The sequence below is a fragment of the Scomber japonicus genome, chromosome 7 (assembly GCF_027409825.1).
Source record: "Scomber japonicus isolate fScoJap1 chromosome 7, fScoJap1.pri, whole genome shotgun sequence".
In the NCBI taxonomy this organism is placed as follows: Eukaryota; Metazoa; Chordata; class Actinopteri; order Scombriformes; family Scombridae; genus Scomber; species Scomber japonicus.
The window spans coordinates 20094876-20117205 of NC_070584.1; the positions used below are offsets into that span (position 1 = coordinate 20094876).

The following is a 22330-nucleotide window of genomic DNA, read 5'->3' on the forward strand; positions in this document are numbered from 1 at the left end:
GTGGGCTCTGGGCCCTGTGCACCAGGATTGAAAATAGGTATTTACTGCTTTGCTCAAAGGCACTTCCATTATTAGAATTATTTCCAGCAAAGAGAGCATCTAGGCCAGTGTTCTTATCTTTTTCAGAGTTTTCTGAAAACATTAATTCCTGTAGTATCCAAGACTGCATCAGCTGATGCCAAGTAACCACGACAAACATACCTACAAGCAGCCAGTAACCAAAAGATTAAGTAAAGTATTAATGTAGCTGCAGACTGATCGTGTGTGACAGAAAACTTAATTCAATAACCAAAAGATGTGAAAATGAGAATTTCATTGAGAATTTGCCTTGAATATAATGTGTTTTTTCTCACAGACAAATGTAAAGAAGAGTTAGGAAAGTGAAAAGATTTGTTAGAGGTTTTATGTGATTTTGAGAGAGAGCGAGATGGTATATATGTGAGTGTTTATTTTTTAAACATTGTGTTTATTATAGCCAAAAAAGACAATTGCACACTGTATATTCTTTATTTTGTCTTAATTGTAATAAACAGCCAAGTGTTCATATGGCAAAAAGTACATATTAACACATTGCTATTCAATAAATACAGTGCACCCTTATCCCTGAATTTCAACCAAGGAAAGTCATTTATACTACAAGGCCAGTCCTTACTTGGACTTTTGTCAAACTCTCTATGTTATGTCCATGACTATCTATCTCTCTGTTGTTTAATGAAGACCAATAAATAGCTAGATATTTGAAAATGAATACAGGGCGGGGTGTGATTTTCACTGACATGGCAAGCCTGAGATTCAATTCTCAGTTGTCACTCTGAGGGATTCTTCATCATTCACAATGTTTCAGGAAGTTGCTGATGGGATATCCACAACAGTCATGGGTGATGGGTGATAGATCTGGATGGACTTGAATGTCTAGTCCTGGATCCATAAGTATCAAGCTGTAGTCTGGATACGCTTCCTGGCCAGTTTCTGTGCTATTCTCAGCTGCTTCAGCCAAGGCTTCTCTGTGAAGGTGCTATATTTAAAAAAAAGAAAAAGAAAAAAGAAACAATCAGTATATTACACACAACACATTAAACTCTTATATGTAGCATTTGTTTACATTCTGAAAATGTTATGCAATGTCTGCTATCTCTCCATTCCCTCTGTTGGAAACTGGAATAAATGGAGCAACCTCATAATGTGTCATGTGGTAAGGCAAACTTCTTTTGTGCCATAAAGATATTCATCACAAAATGTATTTGTAGTGTATGACAGAGGCTGACAATCTTAAAGTTAAAATTACACGTACAGCACCTTTCATTTTGAAATATTTTGTCATTTTTATCTTTTACAGTTTTGAATTGCCTATCTAGTGAGAGCAATCAATACACCTGTAGTTGAAAAAGAGATTTTTTTTTACCAGTAGTATAACAAGTTGCTTTTATTTCACATAAATAGAAATATACAGTACAAAGGATAGAGACCTGGCTACAGTCAAGCAGTGTATGGCATTTTCTCTTGGTGTTCTTCCATCACTATGAGAGAAGGACTTCATAGATTCAGTCAGGATTTGGGATGAGTTTGATGATGCACCGACAAACATCTGCCAGCAGGGGGTGTATTCTCCAGTGATAGGTGGAAGAGAAAACTTGCCTCTGGGAAGGCAGCTGTCTCCCTGACTGATTTCATCCACTAGGTCATTCTTTCTGTTCTTTTCCCATGGCTTGTGCTTTTCCTGCATCTTTTTAAAGTCACCAGGGTTCACAGACTGCAGGCTGTGTAGATGCTGAGATATCCTTTTAGAGTGGAGAAGGGACACTGGAAGTATGGTGCTGATGGGTGGTAAGGGATGCAAAGCTTTGGGTCTGAGTACTCTACTTGGTCTGGTCCCCGCTTTCCTGGATTTAGAGGACATCTTTGGCTGGTTGAAGCCATCAACAAGCAAGATGTCCCCCAATGTGGCTTTTAAGGGAGTGTTGTGACTGGATGCCACTCTTCTCTGTCCCAAACTCACCCAGCGTTTTATTTGGAGGTAGATACGCATGGGCAGGGACATATTTGGCAGGGATACTACAGAGCACAGCTTGTTGGCTAAATAGCACACGCTATCCCTGTGGCCATGCTGAATGGCAATCTTCAATGGGTCACAACCCCCAGGATTCCGACAAGCCAAGGTCAAAAGGTTCCTGGTGACAAAGAGTTTAAGAATGAGGAGCTGATTATTCTCTGCAGCTACATGGATGGGACACTTTCCTGTGTCATGGTGGGCGGTTTGGTGGCACCACTGGCGGTATGGATGGACACCCACTGGTTCCTCAGCACGTGCCCCCCTCTCCAGCAGCCAGCTTGACAGTTCCAGGTGGCCAAAAAAGGCAGCGATGTACAGCGCTACCCGCAGCTGAAACCTGGAACAGCAAGAATAGCAGATTCACCTGGAACAGGCTAAATAAAAATGTTTTATGTGATTGGATATTAACTTAACCTATATTACAACAGTTCTGTCACATGTTTTCTCACATGGGGAATGTCTGACCTCCTTACAGGCCTCTTCTCTGATAGGTGACTCTGGACTGTCAATCTGTGGCCAAAGAGGCAACCCTGGAGGTACTCCACCCACCCATCCCACGTGTCCAAACGGAGAGTAGTGCCTAGGTTGCAGGACAAAAAAACTGTATGAACATCCTAGACAATACACTTTATAATATGAAGCGATATAATGATTCAGAAACCATGAAATTATGTTAAATCTAGTCTTTTGTGAAATGATTACATTTATTATTAAAATTTTCACAAAAGTTTTAACAATGTAAGACAGCAGCAGCATACCGACTTCGATGGCGTAGTCTCGCAGTTGGTTGCAGTCATAGAGTTCAACACCAGTAGACGTGCTGAATCTAAATGTGCTGACAGGGAGGCCGCTCTGCACAGACACCACAGTTTTCAGTCTGGCCACAGACATATAATACAGGAGAGATACACTTCCCATGATTGATATGGTTTTTCCTGTCACAGCATTGAACACGCACATCACAGGCTTCTGCTCACTCTGAAAAATAATTATAATGACACAGCAGCCTTGTGGTTAATTAAACAAGAGAGAGACAGAGGACAAAACATGAATGCCTGCCATAGCCAATGTTAATCTATTGTTTTTAGCTCATTAAAACTTTTTTTAAACAAGTATCACATTAAAACTATTATATCATATGAATTATTGTTTTGATGTGTGCTAAATGTAGAGATATAATCAAAGTTGTACACAAGTAAAGAGGGAGGGCTACATAGCATTTCATCATCAATGGCATCATCAGTGATATTGTAGTTTGCTGCCACACTGTGGTTGATATTATATACATAAGAATAAGTGCCAGACTCCAAATATATTCAATTCACTTTAAAATAATGCAGTAGTTACACAGTTGTACAACTGTAACAGTTGCACATGTGCAGTCTGCATCTGAGTTTTGCGTTTTGCAATGAAATGCAACTTTTTTGTTTGGGTTGTGTTTGTTTTTTTGCATTTTCAACACATTTCCATCATAGCTGCAATGCACACTGAATTGCATTGCTCAGTAAATGTACTATATTAATACATTTTGTATTGACTAAGATTCTGTCCGTGGTGTCTAGGACCGGTTTCAAGAAACAGGTTTTCTACAACATCCAAATAACTTCTGAAAATGTTCTGAATTTCTGAATAACCCAGAAACCAAGATGTTACTTTCTAAAGCGAAAATTAATGCAAAAGAAGTTTGTTAGTATCAATAGAGATGTAGATTAATCTTCAGGAGCTGTTTGCATATTTTATCATCTTACATACCAAAGATTTTGACTGCAAATGTACATGTTGGAGGACGCTGGGTGATGCCTTATTTTTACTATAATCATTTGATGATGGTGGATTGGTGATGAGAATTAAATAAACAAAGGTGGAACAAGTGAGATAAGTGGACATAAATGTATCTTAAAGAAAACCAAAGACGAGTAATGTCAATGTGAAGTCAGTGTCAGGATAGGGTGTAAAAAAGTAGCCTGGAGAGTGACTGAAACATCGTAGAAAACAGCTATTTTTATGAGAGGATGGTAAACAATGACCATAGCAGTGCAGGGACGCACATGCACACATACAAGCACTGTCAACTTTTTCACAAAGTTGCCTAGTGACGAGCCTGGAATGTGCCCCGATACTAAAATCCCAGTAACAAACTAAAAATGTCAGACAGCCATAAACTAATTTCCTTACAAGCTGCCGCTCACATTGGAACACATAGTTCCATATCAGTGCACCATTAGTGATAGTATGTAGTGAATGTAGATCTGCAGCATCCACCTTACTGAAAAGATGCACTAGCTCCAGGAGAAGAAATGACTGCTGACCTTCCTTGAAACTCATCAAATTAAACCAAACATTTTCTTTGGGGGGTCTAATACTAGTAAGTTGGAAAGTAAGTTCCCTTCCATAAAATGTTTTGAACATTATTGTAGCATTACTTATTCAAATTTCTAACGTACAAAAGTACTTAATTTTTTTCTGAATTAACATTTACATCTTTAATCTTTATGCAAAGAAAACAGGTTTAAATGCAAACACTCCACTGCTATCTCCTTTTATGTAAAAGGACTTCAAAAAAAAGCTTCTGATGTGTAAAACAAAGATGCCCTTCATCATCCTGTCTCAGTGTGAATCATTGTAAGCTGATTGTATTTACTGCAAATCCTAACACAGCTCCAAAATTCTTAACCCTTGTGACGTTTTAATACCTTTATCAGGCATCGGATGGCACTGCCACTTGTGATGCCCACGTCGCATAGAGCCCAGCTGTCCTGCAGTGCTGCGCCAGCATAGCTCAACTCTAGGTAGTGTCTGACCTGCTTGTCATTGGACAGCTGTACAAGAAAGTTGTCCTACAGAAACAAACAGAGTGGGAGTTTATGGATCCATACAGTAAATATCACATGCAAGACATGCATGCATGGACTATGGGCGTGAGCTGATGGTGAGATTTGGCTTTTTTCTCATCATAAAAAAGTCTTGCACCATTTCACACAAATAAAAATGTAAAAAATCCTGCAATGCATAATCTTGCACCTAATACAAGAAATCTTTATAACAATTGTGTAGAAAATCCATTCAACACTTTTCCATCTGCAATTCTTTCAAACATCAGGCTGTATTGCAAAAGTCAACACTTGTCAATGAACTAATAACCATTAACAGTTAAGGCTCTTGGTCAGCACTGGAGTTTCTATTACCTTCATCATCTGCTTCATGGCTCCCACAGTCTGATCTGGAGGAACGTCAAAAGACTCCCAAGAGCCCTCAAAGCAGATAAAGACCCTCATGGTCGGGACATTTGTCCTCCGTCTGTTTCTGCGTCCTATCCTGTGTGGTGCTATGACCGGTCAGGAGTGTTTGAGGGGTTTAGCGGCAGAGTCACAGTAGGGAGGGGGGCAGGAGTTGGGTGGGAAAACTTGGGAAGGGAAGGGAGAATACTTTGTAAAGTGGGAGCTCTATAAATTCTGTTTTTAGAGTCAAATTATTCATCGGTTGCTTTTAAGAAATTAAATTTCTAAAATGTAAGCTGTACAGGTGCTGATTAATATTGACTAAACTTCTTGTTGACATGAGATTCTTTAAAAAGATTATCCAATTAGGATTTGAAACCGTTTCATCAGATTCAAAATTTGTCTCAACCAATAGTATGGAATTTTCCGTGAAAATGCTTAGTAGTGTAATTTTAAAAGAAAAACACACTTGGGGCTGCCTTGATATAAGCCTTCATTACATGGTTGTTTTTCCTCCCTCCATCCTGGGAATGTTAATGTTCAAATTCAGTCAGTAATTCACGTGGCTCTTTATTACAACATTAAAATACAGCAGCAATAAGACATCACAACATGTGCCTGGACTTCAGTCACAAAGTTTAGGTGTAGTTAAGAAATTATCATCTGAGGAAATGTTTACGGAGAGGTACAATGTCTTCATAAGCACATCTGACCAAGCAAAAATTGTGCTTGTGACAGGTTTTCTGACACACCAGGAATAGACCCAAATCCACGATTCACAGACAATTCAGAGTTTCCAAAAAGCTGAGCTAGGCAGGTTCGGTACACAGAGAGTCAGTCAGAAGACGCAAACAAAATATAAAGGACAAGGAAGAGGCTAAGTCAAAAATCAGATCCAGAATTGAAAAACAAACACATTCTATCACTAGGAGTACAAAGGCTGGAACACATGCAACAAAGGGCTAAGATGATCTGGCACAGGGAGCAGAGGACAATTAGACACACGTAGATGACATTAGGGGATAATGACGGTGAAAGGAAAGGGAAACATACAAGGGCAGGAAGTGCATCTGAAAGGAGAGGAGGGTTAGACATCAAAGTAAAAAAGGAAGTGCAGAACTGAATAATGGGAAAAAACTAAAACATGGCCTTAAGACAGGGTGACACATGACAGCTTGAGCTCAAAACAACATTTCACAACAGAATGGAGCATCTGGATTGTACTTCTCATCGCTGATTCTGCTCCAGTACTCAACTGAAAATACAAGACTGTATTTGTGCAGTAGGCTAACATATGACAAAGGGTTCAACAAACTTGTCTGAAACTGACAATGTTGTTACATAACCAATATCACAAATTTGCCTCAAGGGGTCTTACAATCTGCACAGGATACAACAACCCTCAGATTCTGATAAGGTAAAAAGTTCAGCAGGGAAAGAACATGCTACTGACACATGCTATTCATTTTGTTTATAACCAAAATTACTTACAGTAGTATAAGTTCATACAGTTTTATGTGGGACCCCACTTGGAAACATGGCCCCAACCCCAGCACAGTCTTACGTCAGCTCCTTTCTCTGCTGTTTAGTGAGAGACAAAAGAACTACCGAGGGGTTTCGCTCTGTGCTGAGGGAATGTTACAGTAATTTGAAATGTTCTTTGATAGACTTTAACAGTTCTTCTATAAAGTTTTACTAGGGACTTCTAATTTGCATTTGACCTTTTAAAGTCTTCAGCTATGTCAGGGTTTATAAGTTCAGTCCTGGTTGCAAGGGAGCAAAGAGTGAGTTTCTCAATACCCTTTAATTGTTACAGATCTACAGGTTGATGATTTCTGATCTTGGTGCACAAATAAAAAAACACATATGGATTTTAAATAAAGAGTGAGTTGTGCTTGGCAGTGATGGATCTCCAGTGATAAAGATGTACTCAGAGACCTTTTACTTAAATAAAAGAAGCAATACAGAAAACTATTCCAGTAAACATGCACTACAACCATAAACATTTATCATGATCAAACAGTAACTGATGCAAAAATGGCTATATTTGTAAGTTTTAGCTCCTTGATTTTTCAAATAAATGTTTTAAATGATCAAAACTCCACGACTGCATAACGTAGCACTGAGGGAAAAAAAGATACTACACGGAAATAGAATCGGTGATTGGATATTTGTAACCAGTAGAAAATGGAAGTTAGTATGATTTCACTTTTCTGTCATGATTTCTGAATATTCAGACTATATCAACTGTAAAATCGTAACCGAAATGTCACAAACCTTTAAACTTACTCCACGCAACAAAAAATGCATCAGTTTCACTACAGAGGGTATAGAGGGAGCTAGAGATGTACAAGTGTTTTTGGAGCAGGTGAGTATGACAGCGTTTGGGACAGAGGACAATATACTTATTTCTACTTAAATATATATGTTCCGCAGCCCTGATTCAGCAGTAATAAAGCTGTAAATACAGGCTGGGCTGCTCGGTTCAGGTAGTTCATGTGACCACACAAGTGGTTGTTTGTGTCATCACGTGGATATGTTTACGTCCGGAGTCACGTCCGGAACAGAATGATTGACAGCCAGCTCGTCCAATCAGGAGCTGAGTCTGCGTGTGGCGGAAGTTTGCGCTCCCGCATCATGAAGGAGAGAAGAAGCTAGCCGAGCGGATTATTATACTATACTCTCTGACAGACCGTTCAAACGGCATGAAGTCCACGCAAAATCTCTGCTGTTGCACATATTCCTTCACTCGACATACAGTAAAGGAAGGCGATGTCATTGTCAGCACCTAAATCGCCGGATAAGATAGACCTCCAGGCAGAAATAAAGGTAAACACCCGCGACACACCACCTAGCTGCCTGTGTTAGCAGCACTATGCTAGCGCGGCTGCAAACTGATTTATTTATGTGTCCTGCTACACCCTAAAAACTGTAGCTATTTGACAGCACTTTTCAGTATCACTTGAGTTATTATTGATGTCATTTTGCTTGTTTGTATCCGCAGGCTAACGTGTCAGTGAGATTTAGTGTAATAAAGTTAACGATGATGTGTGATTTATGGTTTAATTACTGTGTATTGCTGATCCTATGCTTTGTCATTTTCCTGTTTTAACCTCTGTAAGCTTGCAATGACCACACATTGCTGTTTCTTTCTCAATAAATGTCATTTGATGTTTAGTCACCATCGGCCCAGATTTGTCATGAGTGATGTAGTTTTCACTTCCCCTCAGTGTCACCCAATCTCAGTTTAATATGTCTTTGACTTAAGTATGTCTTTGGCTGACTGCTACACAGGTTTGACCTGAATGATAGTTTTGTGTGTGTGTAGATTTTGCTTTAAGTCACAAACGTTACTGTTTTTGTCAATAATGGACACAAATGACACCCTGCAGGTTGTAAGTGTTTTTTGAAGACATATTTACAATATGTACATTGACAAGTGTAGGTCGAATTTATTCAAGGAAATGATGTAGGATGACAGAAGTGTGTCAGCAGTCAGTGATTTTGCTGAACTGTTGAGCAGGAAGCTTTTATAGTAATATTCCATTGCCAGTAATTTTGTATCAGCATGATGATGCATCATGATTTTTAGGCTGTGAATTCTGCCAAAGCTAAACTGTCCAGTTAGATCATTGTATAAAGAAAAAACTGTTTCTGAATTCATTTTCCAAAACATTTACTGTATTATGCGACAGTAAGTACACAAATATAATAATATTGGATACATTTTTTATATTTAGTTTGAATGTAAACTTATTTGTTTTCTCTCTGCCCTCACGATGGGTTGTTTGTTTTAAACACTGGTTAACCCTGGTTGTCAGTATTGGGATAGTATGGGTAGATAAATGGAGACACACTAATAGACGTGTCTGAATGTTACCTCATGGGAAGTACTCGAGGTGCTCAGTTTCTAAGGCTGTGTTTGTAAAAAGTAGCAGCAGTAGTGGTATTAGTAGGACAGTAGGGATGGAAGGTTACGTAACAAAGCCCCATTTTTCACAGATGTGATTAGGGCTTGTAACTGAACCTCAGTACTTTTAAAGTAACAACTGCATTTTGAAGACCAGGCAGATAACATAGATATGAATTCTTTAAAATACCTTAAAATTGGTAATATTCAGAAAGAGGGTGCAGGATATATCAGTAAAGTTGTCAGTTTTGGCAACAGCTGGTTTGATTTGATATGTGAATGAGTGATTTGTTAATTACTAGTACATAGTTACCTGTTTTTAATTATTTCAGTTATAAAAAGGCATCTTTTTCTTAATGTGACAATTATTGTTTGAATGAATACAGTTCAAATTTGCTCTAAATCCTCCCTGAAAATTGAAGGGATTTATAAAACCACACTCTCATTTGAGGAAACACTAAGACAGTTGAGTTCACATGTTGTAGGAAAACTTTTCAATGGTGCTTCAGTAAAGATTAAAGAACAATGTGCTTGAAATAGTTCTGTCAAAAGCCAAATAGCTTTCTTCATTTGAGTAATTCATCGATTGTATATTCTTGGACTCAGTGGAGTGTTTAGTAATAAATGTAGTAAAGCTGTTTTCAGATATCGCCATCTGGCCCAAGCATCTCTGTTACAGTAAAATAGGTACATTCCACTTATGTAAAGTGAACATGTGGCAGCTTTGAAATAAAATGAAACACATTAATATTAACTGGAATAATCTTGGGTATGATTTGTCATTGGATATTAGCACAAATTTAAATGTTGTGAATCTCTTTATTTAGGAGATAACTAATCGACTCACATCTGTAGACACTTCTGCCCCTGCTTGCAAACCTGTTACGTATAGAGTACTTTGAATAAAAAAATAATGAATAAATGTCAATAATACTTAGATAGTACTTTCCTACTTTGCAGCTTGACAACAGTTTATTGGTCTAAAGCCTTGCAAGCCTTTAGCTGTTGTTCTCCTGACCTGATCACATGCTGCCTCCACTTCATGAGATTGTACCCTTCATGTAAGGCGATGTTAGGCCCACAGCAGCTCTCTTCAATCTCTATGTGGCAAGTGGCTGGCTAAGAAACAGAAAAGACACACACAGGACCTAACAGCAAGGTAGTGCTGACATTGAAAAAAGGGAGAAGCCTAATGATAGATTACTCAAAGGAAAAACCTATCAAACTTTTATTTGTTCATTTCTCTGAAGAGTCTGTGTTGCTCTTGTTGTGTTGTGAAAATCAGTATTCAGGAGAAAGAAAATACTTAGTCCAGAATATACACACCCTACTTCATAGTTCTCTTCAGATACTCTCTATAACTTGTTTAAAAGTGGGGAGCTGAATGCTTGTTGAGGTGTTCAGGCTTCTCTTCTCTTAAATTGTACAGACTAGTCAGCCACAAGTTCCTCTTTGTTGCAGAAGCCTGAGTTCAAGTATTGAAATTTAGGTTGCGTGTGTTCTCCAAATGTGTTCTGCAAGCTGAAATTCCACTTCACACCAGCCTTCAGAGGGTGTAAACACGCGGATTGAGATAATTGACAGACCAGACGATAGGATTGGATCAGAGCGAGGTTTAGACGGCGAGCCGCTGCAGCGATCAACACGAGTCAAACATCTGAAAAAAGCATCACACAGTCCACCGAGGTGACGGCTCAACCCCAGTAGAGCTAATCTGTTTGACAAAACTAGTGCTAGGAGTCAAAAATAGAAGCATTTTTCTCTTATGGAGCCAATAAGCAGACATTCAACCAACATAGAAATCTGCATATGAACGTTTTTGTCGTAGCTCACCATAAACTTGGGTCTGCTTGTGGAAAAGGCAGCAGCTAATTTTCCTATAATTATACTGCTAGTAGAGAAATCCAAAATCCTAATGTGCACCAGCTGTAAACTAGCTTACCGCAGGTTAAACTTTGTGTTCCTGGTTTTATCTGCTTTATTTGTAAGATTTTTAAACATTTTAATAGTGGATGTTTTCATGACGTGATTGAAGAATGGGTGCCTTTTATATAAACTTGACAATCTAATTAGTGGAGGTGTATACATTTAAATAAACTTGAGTAAAGGTTTCACATATGCACAAAACACTTGTGTCTTTTCTAGGTGTGACGACAGCGGGCGGCGTTCGGGGGTTTTGCTGCAGGCCAGCGTGTGTGGTTGTGTGTGCGTGTGTGTGTTTATGCTTGTGTATGTTTATGAGTGAGTGGCACAGCAGCTGAGGGTTGTAACGTGATGCCAAGATGCTGCTGTCCCTGGGAATGCTGATGCTGTCGGCCACGCAGATCTACACCATCTTCACCGTCCAGCTCTTTGCTTTCCTCAATCTGCTGCCTGTGGAAGCCGACATCGCTGCTGTGAGTAACTCTTATTACAGATGCTTGTAATAAAACAGTGTAATACAGTTATTCCATCATTGGGATGTCAATCAGCAATAACAAGTATTGGTAAAGCATGACATGCATGTGTTTTGCGATTAAATCATTTCAATCAACTTCTATGATTAAATTTGTCACTCAATTAAATGAAGTTACTGCCCATTAATTGTGATGATGCACTGGTTCTTCATGAAATATCTAAAAATTAAAAGTAATTCAAATTTATTTCCCATCTTTCAGTACTCGTTTGACAACAAAACAGAGAACTTTGATGATCTTCCTGCACGATTTGGGTACCGGTTGCCTAGCGATGGACTGAAGGTGAGTGCAGAAGGGTCAGTTGTTGGGCTGGCTTATAAAATGAGCTGGTTTGTTAACTTCCGTGTGATTGGCAAGTCCCTACAAATCACCAGGTTTTCTGGTAGGTTTCCACTATACAGTTCCTCTGAATAAATTTTTTTTAAAGATTTGTTCTGGTATAGATGCCTTTATTTGACAGTAGAGAGACAGGAAATTACAGGAGAGAGAGGGGGGGGGGGGGGGGGGGGTGTGACATGCAGAGAGGTCCGCCGGCCGGGACTCGAACCGGGGTCCGCTGCGTATATGGTATGCGCTCTTAACCACTCTACCACCTGTGCACCCCATCTCTGAATGAAATTTTAACCATCATCACATGAAAGCGAAAGAAAGTGGATAACCAGGGAGCAGATATTCCCGGCTGAGTGTTTTTTTGTGTTGAGGGAAAAATGATATACTGTACAGTTTGTGCTAGAAAGTGAACAAAATTAAGATGAACTTTTTTTTTTACTGTTGAAAGAAGCAAAAAATTTGAAAAAGGATGGAAAACAAAAAACATTGAGTGTTGAATGTGGTCACTGTTTGTACAACTTGCAAGGAAATAAAGGCACAATCTGTATTACGTGAGAATAAAAGAGGAAAGACTGGAGCCTGATTTTATTACCTAATACATTTGCAACACTCGACAGCTGCATTTTAAATGATCATATGCTGGTAAAAGACAATATTTGTCATTTTTGTGAACTTAACAGAAAAGTTTTTAATTGTAATCAGCTGAGAAACATTCAAAATGCTTTTTCTAATTAAGTCAAAGTCTTGGTTTGTGAGTGTGTGTCTTTGCAGGAGCCAGCTACACTTCAGAACTACACAAGAGCGCACGTTGTAGAAAAGACCTCAGAGGGCACGTAAATTACACTCTGGTCACACTTTGAAGCAGCTTCGTTAACATGCCGTCAAAACTTCTCCCCAGCATTGCTGCTGAGTATTGTAATGATGTGTGTTGTTGAGAAGTTTCTGTATGCCCACACACATTGGTTGATCCACAAAGCTCACAAACAGTAGGGATGATTCATGTCTGCTATCTAAGCTGGCCATTGTGGCGTTTCTCAGTCAAGAGCCGAGTTGTTGTTGCACAAAGGCTTTTGGCACACAGAGGCTCGCTGATGGCGAAATACTTTGTGCCTTGTTTTGTGTTTGTGTGTATGTGCAGGCTGTGTACACTCATAATTACTGGCACTTGTCTGGATTTAAGGATGCTATGTTTAACATCATGACAGTATTATGCCAGTCTGACCACTAATTTTGGCACTGTCAGATGTATCAGATGTGACCTCATGGTATATTTTAGGAATTGATGCACTGGTTGAGATTATTGTAATTGCTAATGTTTGTCTCACACTGTAAAATTTGAAGATGACTTTAAAGGGTGAACACACCCTTTTTTTGGTTGAGAAAAATGATCTAACATCAGAAAGATTCTTTCATTTTCCCTTTTTTGAACATGACTTTTTAGAGGAGGTTGGCCACTTCTTCACTTCTTCAGAATGTCAATGTCAGTTTAAGGAACAACAGAAAACTATGGATGCAATGTGTCCCTAAAAGGGGTACTGTCAGTTTAAATGATATAAACTGGGTCATCCACTGTGCAAGTAATTTAAAAATGATTACAGGACTTAGTTGTTGACTGATAAACTGCTAGGATGCTCTGTCTAATCACTGTGGTGAGACAAAAATACAGTAGCATCACATTCTGAGTATATTACATGTACAGTATATTTATTTAGGCCTCTCGTGAGTAACACGTCACCTCAGTTCAGACAAACAGCAGGGATTATGGCATATAGTCATGTTGCTTTATGTGAGTGAGTGTGTAGTGTAGTCTTATGTAAGATTATGTGTTATGAAAGCTGAGAAAAGGCTTAGTCTCTCTGTCTTCAGTTCTCATCTAATCTCTGTGTCTATATTTTTCACCTCTGCTTTCCCTGCTGCTGTCTAGCTGTGTGCCGTGCAGACAGACATGCTGCCCTACTCCCCGAGGGCCAAACTCAATCCGTACAGCACATCTCCCTCACTTGGCCCACGTCTGTGTCTGGTCAGCAGCTAGTTGTTTGAGACAGCCGCTCTGATTTGCAGTTGCGATAAGCAAGTTTTTCATGTAAAATATCATCACAGTCATCACATATTATGGCTTCAATAGAGAATGACTTTGCATCTTCCAAACTGGAGATGCTGATGGTTTGCTTTGTTGGTCAAACGTGATAATAATATAGTTTGGGTGTCAGGTTATGGTCACAAAATTCTAGGAAAAGTTAAAAATAAAAAATCTTATTCTTAGATTTATGTTGAATAAAGGTATCACCCCCACCACATCCTTCCCTTTTACCAGCACAATTTGCACCTGCTGTGACTCTTAGTAAATCCAAATGAATACATAAATCAGACATATTTTAACAAAATGTGTCTCCACTTGTCATTTGCACAATCCTTTCATAAATGTGCATACACGGAAGGAGGCGCACCTTTGCAAAAAATCATGCAAATGGAATGCAACCTGCAAGACACAAGCCTCAGTGCATCTTAAAGAAGTGATTTTCCAACAAAATCGATATGTAATAAGTCATTTCTTAATGTGGAGTGGTGGCTTTTTTTAGTATTGTGGAGTAAACCCACTTCAAATGTTGCAATACTGCAGCTGTATAACGCCTGAAGAAACCTCTGGTATCACAAGGCAGCTCAAAACTGTTTGTTTCTTGAGGATTCCCCACAGGGTCCGAGGCTTCAAACAGAGCTTCCCCTGTTTCCACTTACACAACCGGGGCTGTGTTCAGAGTTGCTTCAGGGTCTCAAAGCACGGGCACTGCAAGCTTGTGCACATCCACAGTATGCTACAGTTATGCTTCGTTTAATTACTGACGTGTACAGTTTTGTAGTTTGATGTCAGAGATGAACAGGGAGTAAATATGGAGCATAATTAGGCTTTTCAAGTTTGAATTTAAACTCAGAAAAAAATCACACCAGAAAGTGACTCATGGTGGACAACAAAATGTTTTTTGACATAATTTATGGGATTTTTTGCCTTTATTAGATACTAAAGTTTGAGAGAAAGAGGAATGATGTGCAGAAGAGGCTCACACAGTGTGGAAGCAGTTCAGGGTTGTGAGATTTTATTTATTTAAACATGGCGCTGGCCAAGAATCAACACCCAGCTTAAAATAACCGTGTTCCCTTTTTTGCAGCCACATTTTGGACAAGGCATTTGGGTTTTAGGCTTTTTGTTTTTACTTCATTTTTTTGTGCCCACGTTCAGTTCCACAATTATAGGTTGATGTGTAGACCCAGTTTGAGAAGAGATGCTATGGAAAGTCTTTGTGGTTTGTCTGGTGCAGTTTGAACAGTGGTAAAGTCCCTGAAAATACACACGTTTTCCTTCACAAATATGTGAAAGTGAAAATTAAGTATGTAAAATAAGTCAGGAGTAACGAAGAGTGGAGCTATCCTCATATTATTATCGGTTTACAATCACAAAAGACAAAGACAAAAAGCAAATCTTTACAGCTAAGTGAAGCTGGAACTGGAAAATATTTGTAATTTTTGCTAGAAAAACATTATCAAAACATTTGCTGATTACATTTCTGTCGACAAAACTAATTGATTATATGACCTATTATTTTATCTCAAATATTCCTTAAATAGGCCATAATTGAAGCCTAGACAGAATAACTTGAATGAAATTGGATGCTTTGTTCATTGGAGAGTTTACTGTGGCAGGAAATGCTCATCCACATGAAGCACTGAGCAATGGAAACATGAGGAATTTGCATACTTGAACCAGCTACCTACGTATATATGAATCATTTTCATGTGGCACGAGCTGCCTGTGACCGTGAGGTTTCCCCCTGGTGCCACAGTCTAATGACTCAGAATTGTCAGTGTATCCAGAATGTGAGTATTTGTGTTATCTCTGGGGTCCACTGGGGACTTGTCAAAGGCCTCTCTTATCCTACATAAGACATCTAGGTATAAGTAATGGATGGATGGATGGATGGATAGTTTCATGTTCTGAAAACTTAAAGGCACAGAGAAGGACTAGAGATCCCAATTTGATTAAAAAAAAAAAGATCCCAGGGACCCATATGGGCAAATATATATTATTGATTGTCTATTGAATGGTACCACTCTTGGTACTTCATAGATGGAGTAACATAGACATTACTACTAGTTTATAGTCAGCCCCCTGCAGGGGTCCCCCAGAGGTCCCTCAACCTTTCTTTGCTCCAAATGAGCTGATTCTAGTGGGCAAAATGTAATTAACAGATGGTGTGTCAGACAATTTGTCTCCAATGCTATACAATTCCAAGTAATATTATGCAGAATATACATGAGAAGTGAAGACAAACACTCAGATGCACGTCTGTCAACCCAACTTTTGACACTGAGGTTTATTTTGGTTTCATCAGTGTTTTGTCATAAAGATAAATGACTAATGATGTTTCCTAATGCACCTGCATGAGTCATTTTTTCTTGTGTCTGCTTCTGGTCAATAACAGTAATGACCTGCACGTACATTTTATGAACTCGTCATAACTGCTTCTCGGCAAGTAGTAATGATTTCTGTTCCAGTCAGTGTGCAGGAGACTTGGTGTTAGTTCATAATACTGAAAATGAGTGTGGGTATAATTTATTCACTCTGTCTTTCTCTGGAGTTAATGATGAAGTCTCAGACTTAACTTACTCACTTTCCCCACCTACATTTTCACTGCTTGTGACCCAGAAACAAACCCACTTTTTATTTTTTATTTTTTTACATTTAGACCGCAGCCGCCCAGTTCACTGGCATTCCGATCCAGGTTGAGTGCAGTAATGGGATAAGCTTCAGTAAGAATGTTAAGGCTTGTAATTATGGAATAATAATGTAATGATAAAAGGTACAAGATATACAGATAAAAGCAGACCTCTGCTTGTCTTTGAGCAAGCTCTATATTATAACGTCACATGCTTCCTGTCTGAAGCAGTTGAGGCAGGCTAAAATGGGGAATTTGAACATCGATGAGTTTGAGTGTGGAGTCACACAGGCTTTAATCTGCTTACAGGAAGCCCCAGTCAGGCTAGAGCAAGTTATTAATTCCTGTGGGGTTTTTTGCTTTTCTGAACCCAGCAGCCAAATCTACAAACAAGCCCTATAGAGAGGTTTTTACTGACAGGATTAAATGTGATTACTGCAATAATTTGGAGAAGTCCACCAGAGAAATCCCCCTTTTCTCCCTCTTGAATTCTGCAACTACAGAAAATCTCTCTGAGTTTGAATGAATGAGTGCATGACGACAGATTCAAGTCTGGACAATAACACATCCTTCCTGAACATTAAAGAATGTGTTCTGCTGGATAGTTATCAGCTGATTGAGACAGTTTTACACTTCACACTGGAGGTTTTGGATTTCCATCCCACACTTAGTGCAATTACATGTACTTATAATATCGTAAGTTACTTTTGATGGAAGAATCCTATTTCTATCTACTCATTCTGCTGTGTAAGTTAAAGTGCTTCTCCATTTCAGTGTCACATGCTGGATGAGTGATTTGACCTCATTTGCTCTTTCTTCTCGACTTTGACACCGTGGCATAAAGTGTCCAAAGACCAATGCAATAGTGGGAATTTCAGTTGGTATTGTTATAACACAAAAATTGGAGGTGATTTTTGGTTTTTCAGTCATTGTCATTTTTTCTTTAAAGCACAGTGTACTGTCGTGCTTTGTCCTTTTGTTCTTTGTGATGTTGTTTTTGATAAACTAACAGCTTCCATATAGACATGAATCCTTCCCAGCACATAGAGACAACATGAATTCATATTCACTGTAAAGGGGGAACTACTGGATAATGAACAGAAAATATAGTCTGCATTCGTAGCTCAGAGTCTGGTAGCATAGTGGAAGTATATATTATATTAGTTTGTAGTGCAGGGTGAGATGGATGAGTTGATTAATGGATTAGACACTAAATTAATCTCCAACTATTTTGATAATCTATTCATTCTTTTGAGTATTTTTTTATGGAAAAATGTAAAAAAACAAAAAATAATCCACTTCCTGACACTTTATAGACCAAACAACTAATTGATTAATTGAGAACATGAAAGACAGATAATTGATAATGAAAATAGTAATTAGCTGTAGGACAATAGTCTTGTGGTGTCGCACTGACAGCATTTCATTGTTTCTTTCAGGCCACGTTTTCAGGACCCCCACCCCCTTTCTCCTTCCTCAGTTATTTCCTGTTTTTCACCCCGCTCCTCTGCGCATTCCCTCTCTCTCTCTCTCTCTGTCTCTCTCTTTCTCTCTATCTCTCACTCTGCAGTGCTGGCAGGTGTTTGTCTTGTAGATCCTTTTTCGTCTGGCAGAGGGCGCTCTTGTCTCTGCTTTCAGAGTCAGTAGGAATGTGAGGCAGTGGCACAGTGATGTCATTGAGCAGTAAAAAGCAGGACTGCACTGGAGGAGGCACCCAGAGGTGACGACGGCGGGGCTTGGCGGGTGATCCCTCACATCCTGAGAGGGAGGGAGGGGGAGAGAGAGAGGGGGGGAGAGGGAGAGAGGGGGAGAGGGAGAGAGGGAGAGGGAGGGAGAGAGAGAGAGGGAGAGGGAGGGAGAGAGAGGGAGGGAGGGAGAGAGAGAGAGAGAGAGAGGGAGGGAGGGAGAGAGAGGGAGGGAGAGAGAGGGAGGGAGGGAGAGAGAGAGAGAGAGGGAGGGAGGGAGAGAGAGAGGGAGGGAGGGAGAGAGAGAGGGAGGGAGGGAGAGAGAGAGAGAGAGAGAGAGAGAGAGAGAGAGAGAGAGAGAGAGGGAGAGGGAGAGGGAGGGAGAGAGAGGGAGAGAGAGATTTTCGCACTTCCTGTCTACCATCCTGGCACACAGACACACACAGTGGTGTTAGTTACACTTGAATATGAGCACCAGTTCAGAAATATATATCGCATCAAGTCCCTCCCTCCTCTTGTCTCCTCTCCTCCCTGCATCTATTCATCATTTCTCTGCACTGGTTATTCGCTCCTTCTCTTTTCCAGTCCTGTGTCTTTTTCTCTTTGACTTTCTATTTTTGTCTCACTCATCAATAGTTTTGCTATTTTGTCTGTTTCCAGTGGATCTCTAAATTGTCTTTGCCTCCATATTTGTGTCTTTTTGTAGTTTCCACTCTTGTTCTGTTTCCCTTTATCACTCTATCAGCCTCTCTAACTCTTTCTCCCTCTTCTCACTATCTCTCTTTCATCAGTCACTTCAAAAGCTGTTGGAAATGGGACTAAGACAGGAAGTGAGAGGGAGAGAGGGAGAGGGAGAGAGAGGAAGGGCCAGACTGAAATCCTGACACACTGAGAACAGCAGCATCCTTGAAAGCTATTAGACTCTGTAATACATGCAAATACAAAAGCAACATATGCACTTGTGTAGTCATAAACACAGGGAGGGATACACACACAAACACATAGTTTTTCGTGTCAGTAATGTAACTAATTCCAGTGGAAAACTATTCATTATGCATGAATTACCATGTTAAATTCATGTTTGATTTGTCAGTGTTACATCTGAAGGCCCAGCAATACTCCCTTTCACCATCTTGTTCTTGTTTTTTTGTAGTTGTTTTTTTCCATCTGTGGTTGTGATTGGTGTTGTTAAATTGGGAGCAGCAGTCCAAAGGTTGAACACAGATTATGCTGCTCTTAGATTCTGGGTCAGGAATCTGAACTAGTAAAAAAAATACTGATTGCAGGTTAAACAAAACATTTAAGTCAGTCATTAATTGCCTCTGGAAAACAGATGATCCACTCTGTAAAATCAAAGACTTGGGGTTGTTCTTCATACACGGAGTAAAATACATGTGACACGTTGGCTGTATTATTTCAGATAATGACTCCTCGGTTGTTCTCTTATAATATGCTGTGAGTTAGATGCATGTCACCAAACCACAAACATGATTGTTTCATCTCATGTCTGATGATGTCATCCCCGCAGGGTTTCCTGATTGGCGCACGACCGGAAAATGCGTGCGAGCCCATCGAGCCCCCTCCGAGGGACAACCTCACAGGCGCCTTCATCGTCCTCATCAAGCGCTTTGAGTGCAACTTTGACATCAAGGTACAGTGAATCTTGAATCAGTGATGTTTGGTGTGTTTGTCCGTCTGTGTATTAAAATGTTTCTCTAGTGTCCTAAATTAATTAAAGACAGTGTAAAGTGAATTCAGACATTTTCTTCTGAACACATTAAATAGGTCATAAATGTATTTCTAAAAAAGGTGTAAAAAGCATTTCAACCATTTAGATTTGAATTGTGGAGCTAGGCTTCACAAACTGTGTTTCAAGATTTCTGTGTTCTGTGTGATTTAGTGGGCGGAAAATCTGAAAATCACTGCAGCGTTAGCATAAACCCGTTCCTGCTGCTGTAGAGGTATAAATACATTCAGCGCACACTACTACTACTACTACTACTACTACTACTACAGTATACAGTTAGCCAGTTAGCTGAATTAGCCGCCGAGTTAGCAGCCGAGTTAGCTGAATTAGCCGCCGAGCTAGCAGCCGAGTTAGCTGCCAAGTTAGCAGCCGAGTTAGCTGCCGAGCTAGCAGCTGCGCTAGCAGCAGAAAACTCTCAGATGTATCGTCCATGTTTCTGGTAGAGGTGGTGAGTTTGATTGACAGGTGACACTTGGTAGGGGGTGGGGTTTCAGCGAACTCAGCGGGCATGCCCACAGCGTTTGGGAGCAGAGAAAGAAACTGAGTTTTACACAACTTTGAAGCCTAATTTCATATATATGGCGATTTTTTTTAATCATTCAAATTTGGCAGGATGGTTAAGTAAATCACAACAATCTCATCTCTAGTATCATCCTGAAGTCTTATCCCATCTCAAATCTTTATTTCCCATCTTGTATCTAAGCCTAAGAAGTTTTGGTCTCATGGCTAAAACAGATCTAACACGTTTCAGTGCTCGACAGCAATATGATTATTTTATCTGGAAACTGGAAACGCTGTTTTAGTGCTTTGCAACACCTGCAAGTAATCAAACATAATTTATTTCAGCAGCTGCCCAACTATAACAGTATGTGAGAGGCAGACTGACGTATGTTGCCTCTCAAGACACATCAATACTTTGTGTTTCAGGGTCAGTTTCTCTGAAGTTAGATCAGCTGGTTGGGACACAAAAACAGGAAGAGGCCATTTCCCTAAACACAATTTCCTGTGTGAGCATCTATTCCATTCCACTGCCTCCGTCTTTTCTTTATCCTCCCACTGCTACTGTGGACATGTGGAGTTCAAGCTCCCTTTGCCTAATAAGTCAGCGAAGCAGCTGAATGGTGGCGAGAGCCGATCTCCATTAGTCAAGTGAGGCACCGGGGCCACGTGCAGCGCAGAGAGGGTGGTGAAGTGAGTGTTATGCTGGAGAGGGAGAGATAGATGCCAACAGAGGAAGATGAACAAGAGGTAGAGAAGAATGAAAGTCATGGTTTCGCTGTAAAACTCAGTTAAAGCCCAACTAACCCATGCAAAGTCACCCGTAGTGATTATAAATGAATCCAGGATTCGAGTTGAACTGGGTCATTGACAGTGGTGCTATTGAGGAAAAGATGACATCATATTTTAATTTGCATATAAGTGAACTAAGTAATATTTCTATACCAGTATCGGTAAGTTTCCCAGTAAAAATTCTAATCCTGAACGTGACAAAAATGTGTGGAGTTTTTAATTAAAGGACTCATGATACATTTCTAGGTCTCTCATTTCAAGACATTTGCTGTTTAGACTTTTTTAGGAACTGCAGACATCATGAATTGTTGCCAGATACTTGAAGTTTCCCTTGTGATGAGAAAAAACTCAATTTTTTGGTCTGAGCAGTTGATACATTTGCCAATAGAGATGGCAGCAAGTGAATTACTGAGTTTCATTATTAACACAAACTCTCTGCTGATTCCTGATGATGATTTGTAGCAGAAGGCCAATGATTCAAAGCTAAATTTCTCCTGTTTATTTCATTTTTGGCTTCAAGTAGAAAAGTAAAATGTCCAAACAGTAGATCTGTCCCTAAACGCATCTCAAATCTCATGTTTTTATTGGAGTCAGAGTAAAACAGAGTGAAGACGAGTAGAAAGGACAGAGGAGGAGGGAGGTAGAGGAGGGAGAAAAGAGAGTGAGAGCAGGTCTGAGTAATGGGGGGAAAGCATGCAGCCTCTTGGCATCTTTCTGTCAACCTCTTTCCATCTCTGTCTCTTAGTTTTTGTTTTTTTTACTTTTCTGTCTTTTTTCCCCTCTGTAGCTTCTTCTGTTCATTCAATCTCACACTCACTGTCCTTCTCTCTTATTATATCCATTTTATTTGCCGTCTTTCTCAGTCTCTGAATCAGTCTCTCTCTCTCTCGCTCTCTCTCTCTCGCTCTCTCTTTTTTTTCTCTCTCGCTTTATTG

The 22330-nt window shown here is 39.7% G+C and overlaps 2 protein-coding genes across 4 annotated transcripts in view; one reads left to right on the forward strand and one right to left on the reverse strand.

Annotated features, from left to right (window-relative positions):
• Window positions 1-933: 933 nt before the first annotated feature.
• Window positions 934-5325, reverse strand: LOC128362239 (protein ANKUB1-like). Its single transcript, XM_053322981.1, has 6 exons — window positions 5236-5325; window positions 4744-4887; window positions 2809-3028; window positions 2516-2630; window positions 1467-2387; window positions 934-1015 (listed from the first exon to the last, which is right to left on the reverse strand). Exons 1-6 carry the CDS (start codon window positions 5323-5325, stop codon window positions 934-936), a joined length of 1572 nt encoding a protein of 523 aa, XP_053178956.1.
• A 2581-nt stretch (window positions 5326-7906) lies between these two features.
• rnf13 (ring finger protein 13) overlaps window positions 7907-22330 on the forward strand; it is a 40233-nt gene continuing 25809 nt past the window's right edge. The window contains exons 1-4 of one of the 3 annotated variants that reach the window (XM_053321727.1): window positions 7908-8097; window positions 11324-11574; window positions 11836-11916; window positions 19887-20009. In XM_053321727.1, the coding sequence (XP_053177702.1) occupies window positions 11461-11574; window positions 11836-11916; window positions 19887-20009 (318 nt within the window). In that variant the 5' untranslated portion in view covers window positions 7908-8097; window positions 11324-11460. Of the gene's footprint in view, window positions 8098-11323; window positions 11575-11835; window positions 11917-17260; window positions 17370-19886; window positions 20010-22330 lie in introns of those variants that run through there. The other 2 variants (XM_053321728.1, XM_053321729.1) reach the window with 2 other exon arrangements.